Raw genomic sequence first — 16,952 nt, 5'->3', positions numbered from 1 at the left:
CATGCCTTATCCTATCTACTCCTTTGTAGACTTACCTTTTTTTTTTTTTTTTTTTGTCAGTCATGGGGCTTGAACTCTGGGCCTGGGCGCTGTCCCTCAGCTCTTCAGATCAAGGCGAGCGTTCTACCACTTGAGGCACAGTGCCATTTCCTAGACTTCTCTTCCCTGTTACAGTTTGAACTCACTGATGGCTAAGGTGATACGTACCTTAATTTATCTTTGATTAACTTATCCTTGCATGCTACTATCTTATTTGTGCCTAATGTTTGAACAGGCAAGTTAATAAATATATGTTGAGTGGGGAAGATGGAAGAGTGGATGCCAGGGCCTGTAAAAACTAAGTAAATATAGATTTTTAAAATTTATTTTTTATTGTTTTGGTCAGTCATGGGGCTTGAATTCTAGGCCTGGACACTGTCCCTGAGATCTTTAGTCAAGGCAAGTGCTCTACCACTTGAGTCATAGTGCCACTTTGGTTTTCTGGTGGTTTATTGGAGATGAGTCTCATGGGGACTTTCCTGCCCAGGCTTGCTTTGAACCACAATCTTCAGATCTCAGCTTGCTGAGTAGCTAGGATTACAGGTATGAGCCACTAGCTCCTGGTGTAAATATAAATTTTTATATCCTAGAGTAAATGCTTCAGCTCTGACACATTTCAAAATATAACAAAATGGGACTCATTTGCTGGCTTTCTTTCTCTGTGAAGAAACAAACCCAGGGCCTCAAACATGCTAGGCAAGCACTTTACCACTGAGCTACATCTCTAGCACAGCTTAGTGTGTTTGAACCTGCTATAAAGTTATGCTGGTGAAGTTTGAGTTGTTCCTGAAGGATTGCAAGACTGATGATGTAAACCAAGAATTGTGACCTCGGTGCAGGTGTGAGTAGGAAGCTGTGACTGGGGAAGAAATTTCTGGATCCAGTAGAAAATGTAGATAGACTTAGGTAGCAGCTTTCTGAAACTTGTTCCTGCCCGTAAGATCCTGAAGGGCCTTCTGTTTTGACAATCTCCAGTCACTTAGAACTTGTTTCCTCCTTTGTGTCAGCCAGCAATAAGTGATCCTGTGTCCCACCAGGATCTCACCATCTAGCGATTGGTAGAGTCAAGTGGCCTAGATCCATCGAGGAATACCTGACTGTTTGCCTGCCTGTCTTCCTTCCTCTTTACTTCCCTCTCATCACTGACAGACTACCTTTGGCTTGGATATCAGAATCTCATAGCCATCTAGATGGTAAACCGTTATTAAAGATTATTTGTTTTGGTGGGTGTTGGTGGCTCACACCCTGTAATACTAGCTACTCAAGAGTCTGAGATCTGAGGACTGAGGTTCAGAGCCAGCCCAGGCAGGAAAGTCCCTAAGACTCTTATCTCCAAAAAAAACAACCACCAGAAAATTAGAAGTGGCACTGTGGCTCAAGTAGTAGAGTGCTCGCCTTAGGCCCAGAGTTCAAGCCCCATGACACCCCCCCAAAAAAATTATTTGTTTTATACTTATTTACTTATTAGAATTTAAAGTAATATTTGAATGGAAAGGTAGCCTTGAATTCAGAGGTATATTTAGATTGAACACTGAGTTGTTTACTGAAACTCTTACTTGCTCCTTATAGATTGATTTTGATGATGTGGCTGCAATAAACCCAGATCTCTTACAACATCTTCCCTTACACCAGAAGGACAGTTTGCCACTGCAGGAAAATGTAACCATCCAGGTAGGTACTAGTCATCTGGCTGTAGCTAATGATCTAGAACTGCATTTACTGGTTCTTTGCTGATTTGATTTCTGGAATCTGCCTAGAGCTTCGGCATAGCACTTGGCCCTATAGAATTAATAAGAGCCAATATATATGGTGTTTTGTTTTGTTTTTCAGAAACAAAAGCGCAAATCAGTCAACTCCAAAATTCCTGCCCCAAAAGAAGGTAAAAAGTTTTTACTGTAATTGTTATTGCATTTGTGCTAGATGTGATGATACTAGGGCTCAGAGTTGTGGAAATTGAAGCAGATTTGTTGCTCCAATTTCAGCATGTGGCTTGTATGTGAACTCTGTCTTTGTGTTCCAAGTATGGCAGGTGGAGTATTGGTGTTTGAATGTAGTACTTGAACTTGTAAAGCAATGCCCTACCATGTGAGCCTCATGGGCAACTCCCAAGAATCTTTTTGTCTGTATATGTGTGCATGTGCTAGTACTAGGGCTTGAACTCGGCCTGAGCATTGTTTTTGTTTTTGTTTTTTGTTTTTGTCAGTCATGGGACTTGAACTCAGAGCCTGGGTGCTGTCCCTGAGCTTTTTCACTCAAGGCTAGCACTTTACTACTTTGAGCCAAAGCGCCCCTTCGGGTTTTCTGGTGATTAATTGGAAATAAGTCTCACTGACTTTCCTGCCCAGGCTGGCTTTGAACCTTGATCTTCAGATCTCACAGCCTTCTGAGTAGCTAGTATTACAGGCAGGAGCCACCGGCACCCATCTCTGAGAATAATTCTTTAGTTTTTTCCACACAAAGCTAGCACTCTAGTTTATCTTAATCCCAGCTACTCAGGAGGCTGAGATCTGACGATCAAGGTACAAACCAGTCTGTGTAGGAAAGTCCAAGAGACTTATCTCCAATTACCCACTGAAAAAAGTTAGAAATAGACATGTGGTTCAAGTGGTAGAGTTCTAGCCTTGAGTGAAAAAGTTAAGGGACGGTGAATATCCAGGCCCTGAGTTCAAGCCCCAATTCTGGCATAAAAATAAATAAAAATACAACAAAGAAAAAAACCCTGCAAGATGACAAATTATTTGTGAAATAAGAAAACTACCATAGTTGTTCTTGTGAAATAAATGGATTATAGATACTTCTCAATTTAACAATGGGTTATCTCCTGACATGTGCATTAAGTTGAAAATAACTATAAAGTCAAAACTGCACTTAATATACCTAACCTGAGGAACATCATAGCTAAGCAACATAGTACACTTTAGGGTATGAGTTGCCTATCTTTGTGATCTCATGGCTCAGTGAGAGCTGCAGCCTGCTGTTCCTGCCCACTGTCTTAAAAGAGTATTGTACAGCATATTAGTAGCCTGGGAAAAGATCAAAATTCAGTATCTAATGAATGTTCATCACTTTCACATCATCAAACCACTGGTGAGTCGGGATGGTTAAAATGAATGATACTCAGATACTTGGTACAAATTGGTACTTGTACTTGCTTATATAAAACCAAGTTTTGTTTCCACATTTATGACTTCAAATATAGGTGGCAATTTTTTCCTAATAGATGGAAGTATTTATATTCCTAAAAATTGATAAGGGCACCGGTGTAACTCAACCACTTCTCTTAAGCTTTTTCATGTGTGTATGTGATACTAGGGCTTGAACTCAGGATCTCCAACTCTTGCTTAGCTTCCTATTTTATTTTATGTATTTATTTTTTTGGGGGGGGAGGGGGTCCGGTCGTGGGGCCTGAACTCTGGGCCTGGGTGCTGTCCCTCAGCTCTTCAGCTCAAAGCTAGCGCTCTACCACTTGAGCCACAGTGCCACTTCCGGCTTTTTTCTTTTTGCTTATGTGGTGCTAAGGAATTGAACCCAGGGCCTCATGCATGCAAGGCAAGTGCTCTACCACTGAGCTACCTTCCCAGCCCAGCCTATTTTATTTTTTTATTTTTTATTTTTATTTATTTATTTATTTATTTTGTCAGTCCTGAGGCTTGAACTCTGGGCCTGGGCGCTGTCCCTCAGCTCTTCAGCTTAAGGCGAGCGATCTACCACTTGAGCTACAGCGCCACTTCCAGTTTTCTGGTGGCTTATTGGAGATAAGGAGTCTCACGGTCTCTCCTGCCCGGGTTGGCTTTGAACCAGGATCCTCAGATCTCAGCCTCCTGAGTAGCTAGGATTACAGGCGTGAGCCACCAGCGCCCGGCTATTTTATTTTTTTAAAGAAGTTTTTTATTGTTAGCAAGGCATCTGTGGCTCACGCCTACAAACCTAGCTACTCAGGAAGATCACAGTTCAAAGCCAGCCTAGGCAGAAAAGTCCCCATGAGACTTTTTTTTTTTTTTTTGCCAGTCCTGGAGCTTGTGAACTCAGGGCCTGGGTGTTGTCCCGAGCTGCTTCTTTTTTTTTTGTTGTTTTGTTTTGGTCCGGTCGTGGGGCCTGAACTCGGCCTGGGCGCTGTTCCTCAACAATTCAGCTCAAGGCTAGCGCTCTACCACTTGAGCCACAGTGCCACTTCCAGCTTTTTTCTTTTTGCTTATGTGGTGCTGAGGAATCGAACCCAGGGCCTCAGGCATGCAAGGCAAACGCTCTACCACTGAGCCACCTTCCCAGCACCCAAACTAGGTTTCTTGTTTATTTGTTTATTTATATATATTTTTTTTATTGTGAAAATACTGTACAGAGGGGTTACAATTACATGGGTAAGATAATGAGCACATTTCTTATCAAGCATTGTAGCCTCCTGCTTTGATTCTCCTTCCCATCCCTTTATATCCTCCCCCCCTCCGATCCCCCCCTCCAAAGTTGTAAAGTTCGTTTTTCAACATAACGACTTGTACATCTCATTGTTGCAATGGGTCCTCCTGTATCCCTGTTTTAACAATTTGTTTTTTCCCTTCCCCTCCACATATACCAACATATATAGTGAAAGCAGGGGTTATACCATGGGGGAGGGACATACAAGGCAACAAAGACATAATCTTATAAATATGCCAAACTAGGTTTCTTATGGATGGTATCTTTGCCTTAAGGAGGTCCTAAATTTTGTGTATGTGTGTCTGTGTCTCTGTCTGTCTGTCTGTCTGTCTGTCTGTCTGTCTGTCTGTTGTGGGGCCTGAACTCTGGGCCTAGGCACTGTCCCTCAGCTCTTCAGCTCAAGGCTAGCATTCTACTTTTTGAGCCAGCACCACTTCTGGCTTTTTCTGCTTATATGGTACTGAGGAATCGAACCCATGTATGCAAAGCAAGCACTCTACACTGAGCCACCTTCCCAGCCCTGAGGTCCTGAATTTTCATGACATACACAAATATTTGAGGGATGCCAGTACTTCATCCTCTGCTACCTTGTACAGGACGTTAGAGGTTGGCCTTGTCTTCATCGTGCCATCCTGATTTTTCAGCACTGATTGGTTGCTGTTCTCAAATATTCAGGTCTTCGAAGACGCTCCACTCGAATGTCTACTATCTCAGAGCTTCGTATCACTACTCAGGAGAATGAAATGGAAGTGGAGGTACCTGTGTCTACAAATACCCGCAAGCAGTTTTCAGTTTCCAGTGAGTAGTGAATGTACTGTCCCTTTTTGAGACATTGGTGAGGGTTCCTCACACATTATCTGTGTCTGTGCTAGAATATCCTAGGATTCCTCCACTACCCTAGTGCTAGTACTGTTCTCCCCCTACCCTGTCAACATTGTTTCCGGAACTGGAAACAGTGTTGTACTTCTAAAAAACAGTTACTCTTCTACAGTTATACTTTAAAAAACTCAATTGAGGGACTGGGAAGGTGGCTCAGTGGTAGAGCACTTGCCTTGCATGCATGAGGCCCTGGGTTCGATTCCTCAGCACCACATAAGCAAAAAGAAAAAAGGCGGAAGTGGCGCTGTGGCTCAAGTGGTAGAGCTCTAGCCTCGAGCTGAAGAGCTAAGGGACAGCACCCAGGCCCAGAGTTCAGGCCCCACAACTGGACCCAAAAACAAAACAAAACAAAAACTCAATTGAAACATATACAGAAGAATACACATATCATTGTGTTCATAGTTCAATGAGTTTTTGCTAACTGAATACACTCATGGATAGAGTATTCCTAACACATGGACAGAGCACTAGCAGCACTCCAAACATTTCCCTCAGAAATGCTCACATTCCTACCTTCTTTGGCTAACTATAATCTTTACTTCTTTTTTCTCACTTTTAGCAGTGAAAGAACTCAGGGCCTCCCACTTACAAACTATTATCCTGATCTCTAATAGCATAAGTTAGCTTTCTCCCTTTTTTTAGTAGGGGTGCTGATCTTGGGGGTTGAACTCAGAGCCTGGGTGCTGTCCCTCAGCTCTTCAGCTCAAGGCTAGCGCTCTACCACTTGAGTTACAGTGCCACTTCTGGTTTTCTGGTAGTTTATTGGAGAGTTTAATAGCATTTCCTGCCCAGGCTGGCTTTAAAACGTGATTCTCAGATTTCAGCCTCCTGAGTAGCTAGGATTACTGGCGTGAGCCACCAGCACCCAGATGTCTCTGAGCTTTTGTGCTCAAGGCTAGTACTCTATCACTTGAGCCATAGCTTCACTTCTAGCTTCTTGGTGATTAATTCGAATTAAGAGTCTTACGGACTTTCCTGCCCAGCCTGGCTTTGAACCGGGATCCTCAGATCTCAGCCTCCTGAGTAGCTAGGATTATAGATATGAGCTACCAGCACCTAATTACCTTTTCCCCTTTTTAAAAAATTTTTGAAAGTGGAATTTAAAAGTTTTAAATGTTCTAATAGATAAAGTAGACTCAGGTACTTGTAAAATATAAATCATTATACTTTATATTACCAAAGTCAACTCTAATATGATGAAGGTAAATGAAAAAGTGATGACCCTGTATGCTGTATGGGAGATAATGAGGCACTAGAGTTGCATCCCTTTGTTGATTCAACGTGGTTAGTTGCTGCCCAGATTCCCTGTCATTCCTGGCTTTTTTTTTTCTTCTTCTTTCAGAAACCATCTGAGTTTCTGAGGCTTTGGACAAGTTTGGAACTTTCACAGGAGTAGAAAGGGCTACCCTGGCCTGAGAACCCATGCTTTGGTCAAGTCTACAGAGTCAAGTCTCCAAAGACCTTTTCCCTTTATAACAACGCCCATTCTAAGTTATTCAAACATCCTTTAAAATATTTGAGCCAACTTGTGGGTTATACTTGTAATACTAACTACTCAGGTGTTTGAGACCTAGAGGATTGCAGTTTGAGACCAATCTAGACAGAAGAGTTCACAAGACTTCATATCCAAAATAACCAATATAATGCTAAACTGGAGACCTGACTCAAATGATAGATCACAAGCTATAAGCAAGAAAGTCAAGCAAGAATGTGAGGCTCGAGCCGGGCGCTGGTGGCTCACACCTGTAATCCTAGCTACTCAGGAGGCTGAGATCTGAGGATCACGGTTCAAAGCCAGCCCGGGCAGGAGAGACTGTGAGACTCTTATCTCCAATAAACCACCAGAAAACCGGAAGTGGCACTGTAGCTCAAGTGGTAGAGTGCTCGCCTTGAGCTGAAGAGCAGAGGTACAGTGCCTAGGCCCAGAGTTCAAGCCTCACGACCGACAAAAAAAAAAAGAATGTGAGGCTCTTGAGTTTAATTCCTACTGCCAAAAAGGAGAATTTTCTTTTCTTTTCTTTTCTTTTTTTTTTTTTGTGTATGGGGGGGGGTTGGGTCGTGGGCCCTGAACTCTGGGCCTGGGCACTGTCCCTCAGCTCTTCAGCTCAAGGCTAGCGGTCTACGAGTTTAGCCACAGCGCCACTTCCGGCTTTTATTCTTTTTGCTTATGTGGTGCTGAGGAATCGAACCCAGGGCCTCATGCATGCAAGGCAAGCACTCTACCACTGACCCACCTTCCCAGCCCCGAGAATATTTTCTTGTAATCCTAGTTACTCAGGAGTCTGAGATCTGAGGATTACAGTTTGAAGCCAACTTGGGCATGAAAGTCCATAAGACTTTGTGTGTGTGCGTGTGTTTGTCATGGAGCTTGAGCTCTGGGCCTGGGCGCTATCCCTAAGTTCTTCAGCTCAAGGCAAGGGCTCTACGCTTGAGCCACAGTGCCACTTCTGGTTTTCTGATAGTTTATTGGAGATAGAATCTCATGGGAACTTTCCTGCCTGGGCTGGCTTTGAACTTGCAATCCTCAGATCTTAGCCTCCTGAGTAGCTAGGATTACAAGCCTGAGCCATTGGTACCCAGCTCCATGAGGCTCTTATCTCTAGTTAACCACCAAAAAGTCAGAAGTAGAGCAATGGTTCAAATGGTAGCCTTGAGCAAAAAAAGTGTAGGACAGTGCCCAGGGCCTGAGTTCAAGCCCTAGGACTGGTACCAAAAAAAATAAAAAATTTTTTAAAAATGCAGAAATGATTGGGGTCAGGTGTGGGCCAAGGTGAAGGGAAAAGCCTAAGTTCTGTTCATGCTGGAAGAGTTTGAGTCCTTGCTAAGCTGGCAGTAGCCTTCTCCTGGCCCATGACCTGCCAAGGCCCCAATGAGAACAGTTACGATGTGCCTGCTGTTTCTTCAGTGACTCTTGTTCCCTCACAGCTGGCTCTGGTAGGCCCTCATGCCCTGCAGGAACTGAAATACCATTGACGATGATCAGCGAGGAGGTGGAAGAGCGAGTCCATGCCATCCGAGGCAGCTCGTCTGCACACCCTATGAACTCAGGTACATACAATGAGCTATCTGCTATTCTGCTCCTGGTATAGAGCAGGTAGTTAACATCTGGCATATCTGGATACCTAAGTACAAGATCCATTTTGTCATCATGAAGGCGTGTTTTCATGTGACCATAGACTGTTACAAGATTGGGCAGAAGCCCCCTGATTTGAGAGGAATCTGGTGTTATCACACTAACTCTGAAAACCAAACAGGGCTGCCTCATCTTTTGGATGGTTAAGAAAATAGCTACAGAGGCATAAAGAGAGTTTGGGTCAGAACAAGAGTACTGTTGTCACTGTTTTCACCTTACACTAGCCAAGTCATTACTCGGTTCACTTACTGATCCAAGAGTCACATGTATTGTTTGCTGTGCATAGTGATTTCAGGCCAAAGATTTAAGACCTGTTCATGAGAAAGTCCAAACAGCAAAACAGCTGGAGAACAGCAGGCTGACTTAGGAAAGTAAAAGACTGATTTCCTTCCCCCCCACCAGTTCGGAGGAAATCATGTATTGTGAAAGAAATTGAAAAAATGAAGACCAAGCGGGAAGAGAAGAGGGCCCAAAACTCTGAAATAAGAATAAAGCGAGCCCAGGTACCTTTCATGGGAGATTTGGGCAAGGGTTTTGGAACAGGCCTATATGGTCCTCCTGAACTAAAGCACCATGGGCAACAGAAATTCACTGGGCCCTAGCATTTCTTTTTTTTTTTTTTTTTTTTTGTCGGTCGTGGGGCTTGAACTCTGGGCCTGGGCGCTGTCCCTCAGCTCAAGGCGAGCGCTCTACCACTTGAGCTACAGCGCCACTTCCGGTTTTCTTGTGGTTTACTGGAGATAGGAGTCTCAGGGTCTCTGCTGCCCGGGCTGGCTTTGAACCGCGATCCTCAGATCTCAGCCTCCTGAGTAGCTAGGATTACAGGCGTGAGCCTCCAGCGCCCGGCTGGGCCCTAGCATTTCTGAGATGCCACTTTTGCTATCCAGGAAATTTAATTGATTTCTTATCAGATTTATTCATAAAGTAAATACATGATTCAGAAATTGTCTGAAAGGCCCTCAGATTAACAGCTCTTGATGCCAATCAATGAGGAAGCCCATCACATACTAACCCAGCGCTGGGCAGACATTTGCTTTCCCTACTGCAGGATGGGAGTGACTGTAGTGAAGACTCCTTAGATGGGTTCATTGCTCTGGAGAGGTACAGTGTACTGCTGTGCCTCCTGAGATAAGTGTGGAATGATGAGCTTGTCCTACTTCTTAGCTGGTTATGATACATGCCTATGCTCCCTTGCCGATCTGTACCCCAAGACTTTTATAGCCTAGAGTCAGGATGAAGACTTTAACTGTGAAGTTGTACCAAAGAGCTGTCATTGCTGCCTCTTAGTGCTGAGTCCGAGAGTGCTTATATCTTAACATTTTGCTCTTTTCTCAAATAGGAGTATGACAACAGTTTTCCAAACTGGGAATTTTCCCGGATGATTAAGGAATATCGAGCTACTCTGGAATGTCATCCACTTACTATGACTGATCCTGTAAGTACATTGAGAGACAGAAAACTTACCTTTACAAGACTGAAAGTATACACGGGATTGTCTACTCAAGAGGTTGAGATATGGGGTTTGTAATTCAAAGCCAGTTGGGGCAAATCCCCAAGATGCTTATCTTCAGTTAACCAGAAAAAAGCCAGAACTGGAAGTGTGGCTTAAGTGGTAGAACAATTGGGCCCTGAGTTCTAAGCCCCAGTTCTGGCATAGAATACAAGGAAGGTGGCTCAGTGGTAGAGCGCTTGCCTTGCATGCATGAGGCCCTGGGTTTGATTCCCCAGCACCACATAAGCAAAAAGAAAAAAAGCCAGAAGTGGCCCTGTGGCTCAAGTGGTAGAGCGCTAGCCTTGAGCTGAAGTGCTGAGGGACAGCGCCCAGGCCCAGAGTTCAAGCTCTATGACCAGACCCCCCCCCCAAAAAAAAAAAATAAATAAATATATACACTTAAGCTTTGAAAGTCCATTGGGTTTTTTGTTGTTGTTGTTTTGTTTTTGCCAGTCCTGGGCTTGAACTCAGGGCCCTGTACTGTTCCTGGGCTTTTTTTTTTTTTTTTTCCTTTCTTTTTTTTTTTTTTTTTTGGTCTGTCGTGGGGCTTGAACTCTGGGCTTGGGCGCTGTCCCTGCATTCTTCAGCTCAAGGCAAGTGCTTTACTGCTTGAGCCACAGCACCACCTCTAGTTTTCTAGTGGTTTATTGGAGGTAAGAGTCTCACGGACTTTCCTGCCCTTTCCTGCCCGGGCTGGCTTTGAACCATCCTCAGATCTCAGCCTCCTGAATAGCTAGGATTACAGGCGTGAGCCACCAGCACCCGGTTTGTTCCTGGGCTTCTTTTGAGCCATAGTGCCACTTCTGGCTTTTTTTATGTGGTACTAAGGAACCAAGCCCACGGCTTTAAGCACTCTACCACTAAGCCACATTCCCAGCTCCAGTCCATTGTTTGTTCAATTTTATGTATTTATTTTGTTGGCCATAGGGTTTGAACTTTGGGCCTGGGTGCTGTCCTTGAGCTCTTCAGTTCAAGGAGAACACTCTACCACTTGAGCCACAGCATCTCTTCCATTTTTCTGGAAGTTAATTGGAGATAAGAGTTTCATGGACTTTCTTGCCCAGGCTGGCTTGGACCTTCTTGCCACGGTCTTTAGATCTCAGCCTTCTAAGCCATCAGCACTCAGCTTAGTCCATTGGGTTTTGTTGTTTGTTTATATTGTGGGGCTTGAACCCAGGACCTGGGTACTACTCCTGAGCTCTTTTTGCTTGAACTCAGGTCTCATACTCTCAGCTTTCTTGCTCATAGCTGGTATTCTACCACCTACTTTATACCTCCAGTCCAGCTTTTTGCTGGTTATTTGGAGATAGAATCTCTCAGACTTCTCTGCCTAGTCTGGCTTTGAACTTTGATCCTCCTTATCTCAGCCTCCTGAGTAGCTCAGATTACAAGTGTTAGCTGTCAGCACACAGCTTTGCTGGAGATTAAATCCTGGACCTCATGTATGTTGAGCACCAAATCTACTACTGAATCATATTCCTACCTTTCTTATGTATCATCCCCGTTCTGCCCCCTTTTTTTTTTTGTTATTGTAGAGCTTGAACTCTGGGCGTGAGCGCTGTCCCTCAGCTCTTTTTTTTTTTTTTTTGGGGGGGGGGTCTGGTCGTGGGGTCTGAACTCTAGGCCTGGGCGCTGTCCTTAAGCTCTTCAGCTCAAAGCAGCGCTCTATCACTTGAGCCACAGCACCACTTCCGGCTTTTTTCTTTTTTGCTTATGTGGTGCTGAGGAATTGAACCCAGGGCCTCATGCATGCAAGGCAAGAGCTCTACCACTGAGTCAACTTCCCAGCCCCATGTCCCTCAGCTCTTTAGCTCAAAGTTAGCACTCTACCTTGAGCTACAGCGTCACTTCCGGTTTTCTGGTGGTTTATTGGAGATAGCATTTTCATGGTCTTTCCTGCTTTGAATTGAGATCCTCAGATCTCAGCCTCCTGAGTAGCTAGGATTACAGGCATGAGCCGCCGGTGCCCAGCAGTCCCCCCTTTTTTGTAGTATGGCAATTGAACCCAGGGTCTTGAGAAGGCTTGGCAAGGGTTTTCCTACTTGAATTATGCCCGTAGCCCACTTTTCATCTCCCTTTTTTGAGATGCCCAGGCTGGCTTCACACTGGCGCTCTAACCTGTCTACTCTGTGCTGATTACATGCCTGGCTTGAACTCTGGGCCTGGGCGCTGTCCCTGTGCTCTTCAGCTTAAGGCTAGCATTTTACCACTTGAGCCACAGTACCACTTCTGGTTTTCTGAGTGATTTATTGGAGATAAGAGTCTCACGGACTTTTCCTGCCCAGGCTAGCTATGAACCGCGATCCACAGATCTCAGCCTCCTAAGTAGCTAGGCTTACAAGCATGAGCCACCAGCACCTGGCTCTGGCCACTTTTTTTAAAACTCTGGTGGGATGCAGCTAGTGAAATTCAGGAGAGTGAGTCTGATCTTTACAAACTGAATCCTATCCTCTCTAGTATAGGTTGGCTAGATTGCTGCTAATAATTACAAAAATAGGGCCGGAATGTGGCTTAGTGGTAGAGTGCTTGCCTAGCATGCATGAAGCCCTGTGTTTGATTACTCAGTACCACATAAACAGAAAAAGCCAAAAGTGGCTCTGTGGCTCAAATGGTAGAGTGCTAGCCTTGAGCAAAAGAAACTCGGACAATGCTTAGGCCCTGAGTTCAAGCCACAGGACTGCCTCTCCCCTCCCCCCAGACACCAAAAAAAAATTATAAAAATAGTGCTGGAAACTCTTATGGGCAGCAGAGTAAGGAAATTGGGGAATATACAATACAACTTCCTATGCTCTAGTGTGACTAACAGGATCACTAAGATTTTGTCTATTGACTGGGCAGGGCAGGGAGGTTTGAACAAACTTTTTGTTTCTGTTTTTGTTTGTCACGGGGTCTGAATTCTGGCCTGGGCGCTGTCCCTGAGCACTTCAGCTCAAGGCTAGCGCTCTACCACTTGACCCATAGCACCATTTTCAGATTTTTGTGCTTATGTGGTGCTGAGGAGTTGAACCCAGGGCCTCATGCATGTAAGGCAAACACTCTACCAGCCCCTGAACAACTTTTTGTTTTTGATTTTGTTTTTTTGTTTTTTTGTCGGCCTTGTTTTTTTGTGGGGCTTGAACTCTGGGCCTGGGCGCTGTCCCTCAGCTCTTCAGCTCAAGGCGAGTGCTCTACCACTTGAGCTACAGCGCCACTTCCGGTTTTCTGGTGGTTTATTGGAGATAGGAGTCTCACGGTCTCTCCTGCCCGGGCTGGCTTTGAACCGCGATCCTCAGATCTCAGCCTCCTGAGTAGCTAGGATTACAGGCGTGAGCCACCAGCGCCCGGCTCCTGAACAACTTTTTGATACTGCTCTGACTTTTCTCCTTTCGATTTCTCCTCTTACCCTCTTACAGATCGAAGAACACAGGATCTGTGTCTGTGTTAGGAAACGCCCTTTAAATAAGCAAGGTAAGCCATTCAGTCAGTCAAAAAGAGGCTTCAGACTGACTGAAGGTCCCCTGTATCCAGGGAGCACCCCCCTGAAGTTCTCTCCCTCTGCAGAACTGGCCAAGAAAGAAATCGATGTGATTTCTGTTCCTAGCAAGTGCCTCCTCTTGGTGCATGAACCCAAATTAAAAGTGGACTTAACAAAGTATCTAGAGAACCAGGCATTCTGTTTTGACTTTGCATTTGATGAAACAGCGACCAATGAAGTTGTCTACAGGTTAGTCTGTCTCCTATTTGATTGATTTACTGATTGATTGATTGTACTGAATTTGAATTCAGGTGCTTGCTGGCTGTTATTAATACCACAGAACCAAACTTTCTGCCCTGCTTTTCACTGGTTTTATTTAGGATAGGATGTTGCTTCTCCTAGTGGCTTTAGGGAGCCACCTGGTCTAATCCCACTAATTTTCTGCCCAGGATGGCATCAAATGATAATCTCATTCTTAACTTCCCAAATAGCTAGGATTATAGGTATGACCCACCAGCACCTGGCTTCTAGCTATTTTTAATATTTTATATATATAATTATATAATTTTAATATATTTTATATATAGTTATGTAATTGTAATATATATAATCTTAGTAAAGGTAATATACAGAGGGGTTACAGTTACAAAAGTCAGGCAATAAGTACATTTCTTTTTGAAGTGTATCCCCTTCCCTTCTCTCTCCCAATTTTTTCCCTCCTATTTCTACCCACAAGTTATGTAGTACATTTTCAACATATCTAGTGAGTATCAATGCTGCATTTGTTTGTTGTCATTGTTGTTTGTGTGTGTGTGTTAGTCATGGTCCTGAACTCGGCCTGGGCGCTAAGCTAGCGCTCTAGCTAGCCACAGTGCCAGCCTTTTCTGTTTATAGGGTACTGAGGAATCGAACCCAGAGCCTCAGGCATGTAAGGCAAGCACTCTACCACTGAGCCACCTTCCCAGCCTGCCACTGCTGCATTCACCCTTTTTCCTACCCTTTCTGTGTTCCACCTTACCCTCCCCAAACAGATAAACTTACAAGCAAAAGTACAGAAAACAAAAACAGCAACAAAGAAAAAACGAACCCTCTTGTTTCCATTTCTTAGAGTTCATTTCAAAATATTATGCGATCATATTTACATGATCATATTCACATAGCTACCAAGCCTATGGTTTTTGAGACAGATTCTTGCTCAAAAGGCCCTTGAACTGGCAGTTTAGCCCAAACTGCCATTCAGCTTTCCATCCTGCCTTCCAAGTGTTGGAATTACAGGTGTGGGCCACCTTCCTGGCTTCAAGTTCTTTCTTTTCACACTTTTTTTTTTAATTTGTGGTCCAATGGCTCATATTTGTATTCCGACCTACTCAGGAGGCTGAGGTCCAAGGATTGTGGTTTGAAGCCAGCTGGGAAGAAAAGTCTGAGAGACTCTCATCTATAATTAACCTGCAGAAATCAGAAAGCTAGGGCTGGGAAGGTGGCTCAATGGTAGAATGCTTGCCTCACATGCATGAGGCCCTGCGTTTGATTCCTCAGCACCACATAAGCAGAAAAAACCAGAAGTAGCGCTATGGCTCAAGTGGTAGAGCACTAGCCTTGAGCTGAAGAGCTGAGGGACAGCGCCCAGGCCCAGAGTTCAGGCTCTATGACCTACCAAAAAAAAAAAAAAAAATCAAAAAGCTAGCCTTGGAGGCATGACTCAAGTGGTAATTGCTATTTATGAGCAAAAAGCTCAGTGAAAATGTGAGGCCCTAAATTCAAGGCCTAGTACCAGTGCATGCTCTCTCTCTCTCTCTCTCTCTCTCTCTCTCTCTCTCTCTCTCTCCTCTCTCCCTCTCCCTCCCTCTCTCCCTCCCTTCCTCCACAGAAGGCCAAGATAGGAGCATAGAGAGCGTTCAAGACCCAGCCAGGGCTCCTTATTGAGACCCTGTCTCAAACAGAAAAATGTGACAGAAACCCTTATTTAGCCCACAGAGCATAAAATATTTTAGATCTGATTTCCCTTGGATGCTGCTGGAGGCTGTCTGCCAAGCTCAGGTTTTCACTTTTATCTCCAGTGTCAGAAGATAGGCTGGGTAGTTTAGAATGTACACCATCAGCCTGCTCCTGGTAGGTTACTATCCCTCACCCTCTCCCCGACAATAAGCCAGTAGTATTTTGGATTTGTTAGTGGGTCAAGAAGAGGATGGACTACTGAGGCAGCAAAGGAGTAGTATACCTAGAAGGTATTGGGGATCTCAGGCCCTCTATATTCTTGGATTACATAGCTGTGTATTTAGCCATCCACAGATCTCAAAAAGACTGGTTCTGTACCGAGCATGTGCAGACATTTTACAATGCAGCATAACAACTATCTTGCACTTAACTATTACTAATAACCTAGAAATTATGCAAAAATGGGGAATGTGTCCTATGCCATGTTACATATAAAGATTTTGAAGCCTGGGAGTAGCTTAGTGGTAGAGTACTTGCTAGCCAGTGTGATGCCCCATTCCATCACTAGCAAAATAAAAATTGAAAAATAAGAGTAATGGACTTACAAATTTGCTTAATATCTGTTTGAGGGGTTCCTGGAACATTCGAATCCAATAGTGATAGAACATTTCCATTTGCCTGGAGAGCTCTTTGGAGGTTCTAGCAGGGGAACATGGCTACTAATAAACTCTTGACCAAAGAATAGTTTCTACCAGAGAAAATGATCTTCCACCACACATGTAGCTTTGGGAGGGATGCATATGGAACTTTGAGGGAAGGAGTACCCACCTAACCAGCCAGGTCAACCAAATCTACCCTGGTGATGGTGGGGAGATAGTATTGCAGAGCATCCTAACATTTCCAGTGCCTCTTAGAACCCAAGAATTATTGGTTGTACAAATGCCACTCCCTCCCCACCCCTTCTATCCTTTCTCCTAGATTTACAGCAAGGCCACTAGTACAGACGATTTTTGAAGGAGGAAAAGCAACTTGTTTTGCATATGGGCAGACAGGAAGTGGCAAGACACATGTGAGTATTCAAGTCTGCAGAGAGATAACTTTCCTATAGTGTAATATTGGACTCCTGAAAAGGAAGAGAATGTCTTGCAAAAAGTCCTCTCAGTGCAGATGCCCCATCACCAGACACTCACTATACCAGACACAGAGAGGCCTCAGCAGCTTTAGTCTCCTGGCTTTGGTATGGCCCACTCTAGCAATATAGCCAGTAGACCTGGCTTAGACCAAGTTTAACCATAGTTGTCTACTTTTCCTTTTGCAGACTATGGGTGGAGACCTGTCTGGTAAAGCTCAGAATGCATCCAAAGGGATCTATGCAATGGCCTGTGAGTAATATGTTTTGTCTCATTGGGATTGGGTGAAGAAAGGTAAGTTGTTACTTATCCAGGCTCTCTTCCTCAGCCCAGGATGTCTTCCTCCTGAAGAAACAGTCCCGTTACCGGAACCTGGGCCTGGAAGTCTATGTGACCTTCTTTGAGATCTACAATGGGAAGGTAGTAGTCAGGGAGCCCCTGTCTATGCTGAGGGAGCTCCTGACTTTCCAATACCTT

General features: G+C 44.3%; 1 protein-coding gene across 3 annotated transcripts in view; it reads left to right on the top strand.

Annotated features, from left to right (window-relative positions):
• The window catches only part of LOC138823634 (kinesin-like protein KIF2C), a 37,248-nt gene that overhangs the window by 11,483 nt on the left and 8,813 nt on the right, over nt 1-16,952 (top strand). Inside the window, exons 1-12 of one of the 3 annotated variants that reach the window (XM_070017057.1) lie at nt 931-1,232; nt 1,609-1,710; nt 1,870-1,918; nt 5,128-5,250; nt 8,257-8,379; nt 8,867-8,967; nt 9,804-9,899; nt 13,349-13,403; nt 13,497-13,659; nt 16,324-16,414; nt 16,664-16,727; nt 16,804-16,895. In XM_070017057.1, coding sequence (XP_069873158.1) covers nt 1,230-1,232; nt 1,609-1,710; nt 1,870-1,918; nt 5,128-5,250; nt 8,257-8,379; nt 8,867-8,967; nt 9,804-9,899; nt 13,349-13,403; nt 13,497-13,659; nt 16,324-16,414; nt 16,664-16,727; nt 16,804-16,895 — 1,062 coding nt within the window. In that variant the 5' untranslated portion in view covers nt 931-1,229. Of the gene's footprint in view, nt 1-930; nt 1,233-1,608; nt 1,711-1,869; nt 1,919-3,050; nt 3,127-5,127; nt 5,251-8,256; nt 8,380-8,866; nt 8,968-9,803; nt 9,900-13,348; nt 13,404-13,496; nt 13,660-16,323; nt 16,415-16,663; nt 16,728-16,803; nt 16,896-16,952 lie in introns of those variants that run through there. The other 2 variants (XM_070017056.1, XM_070017058.1) reach the window with 2 other exon arrangements.

This window comes from Dipodomys merriami, unplaced genomic scaffold (genome assembly GCF_024711535.1).
Source record: "Dipodomys merriami isolate MVZ:Mamm:240054 unplaced genomic scaffold, mDipMer1.0.p SCAF_121, whole genome shotgun sequence".
Taxonomy (NCBI): Eukaryota; Metazoa; Chordata; class Mammalia; order Rodentia; family Heteromyidae; genus Dipodomys; species Dipodomys merriami.
Note: the sequence above shows the minus strand (reverse complement) of the source record. Positions and strands in the feature narration are given on the sequence as shown.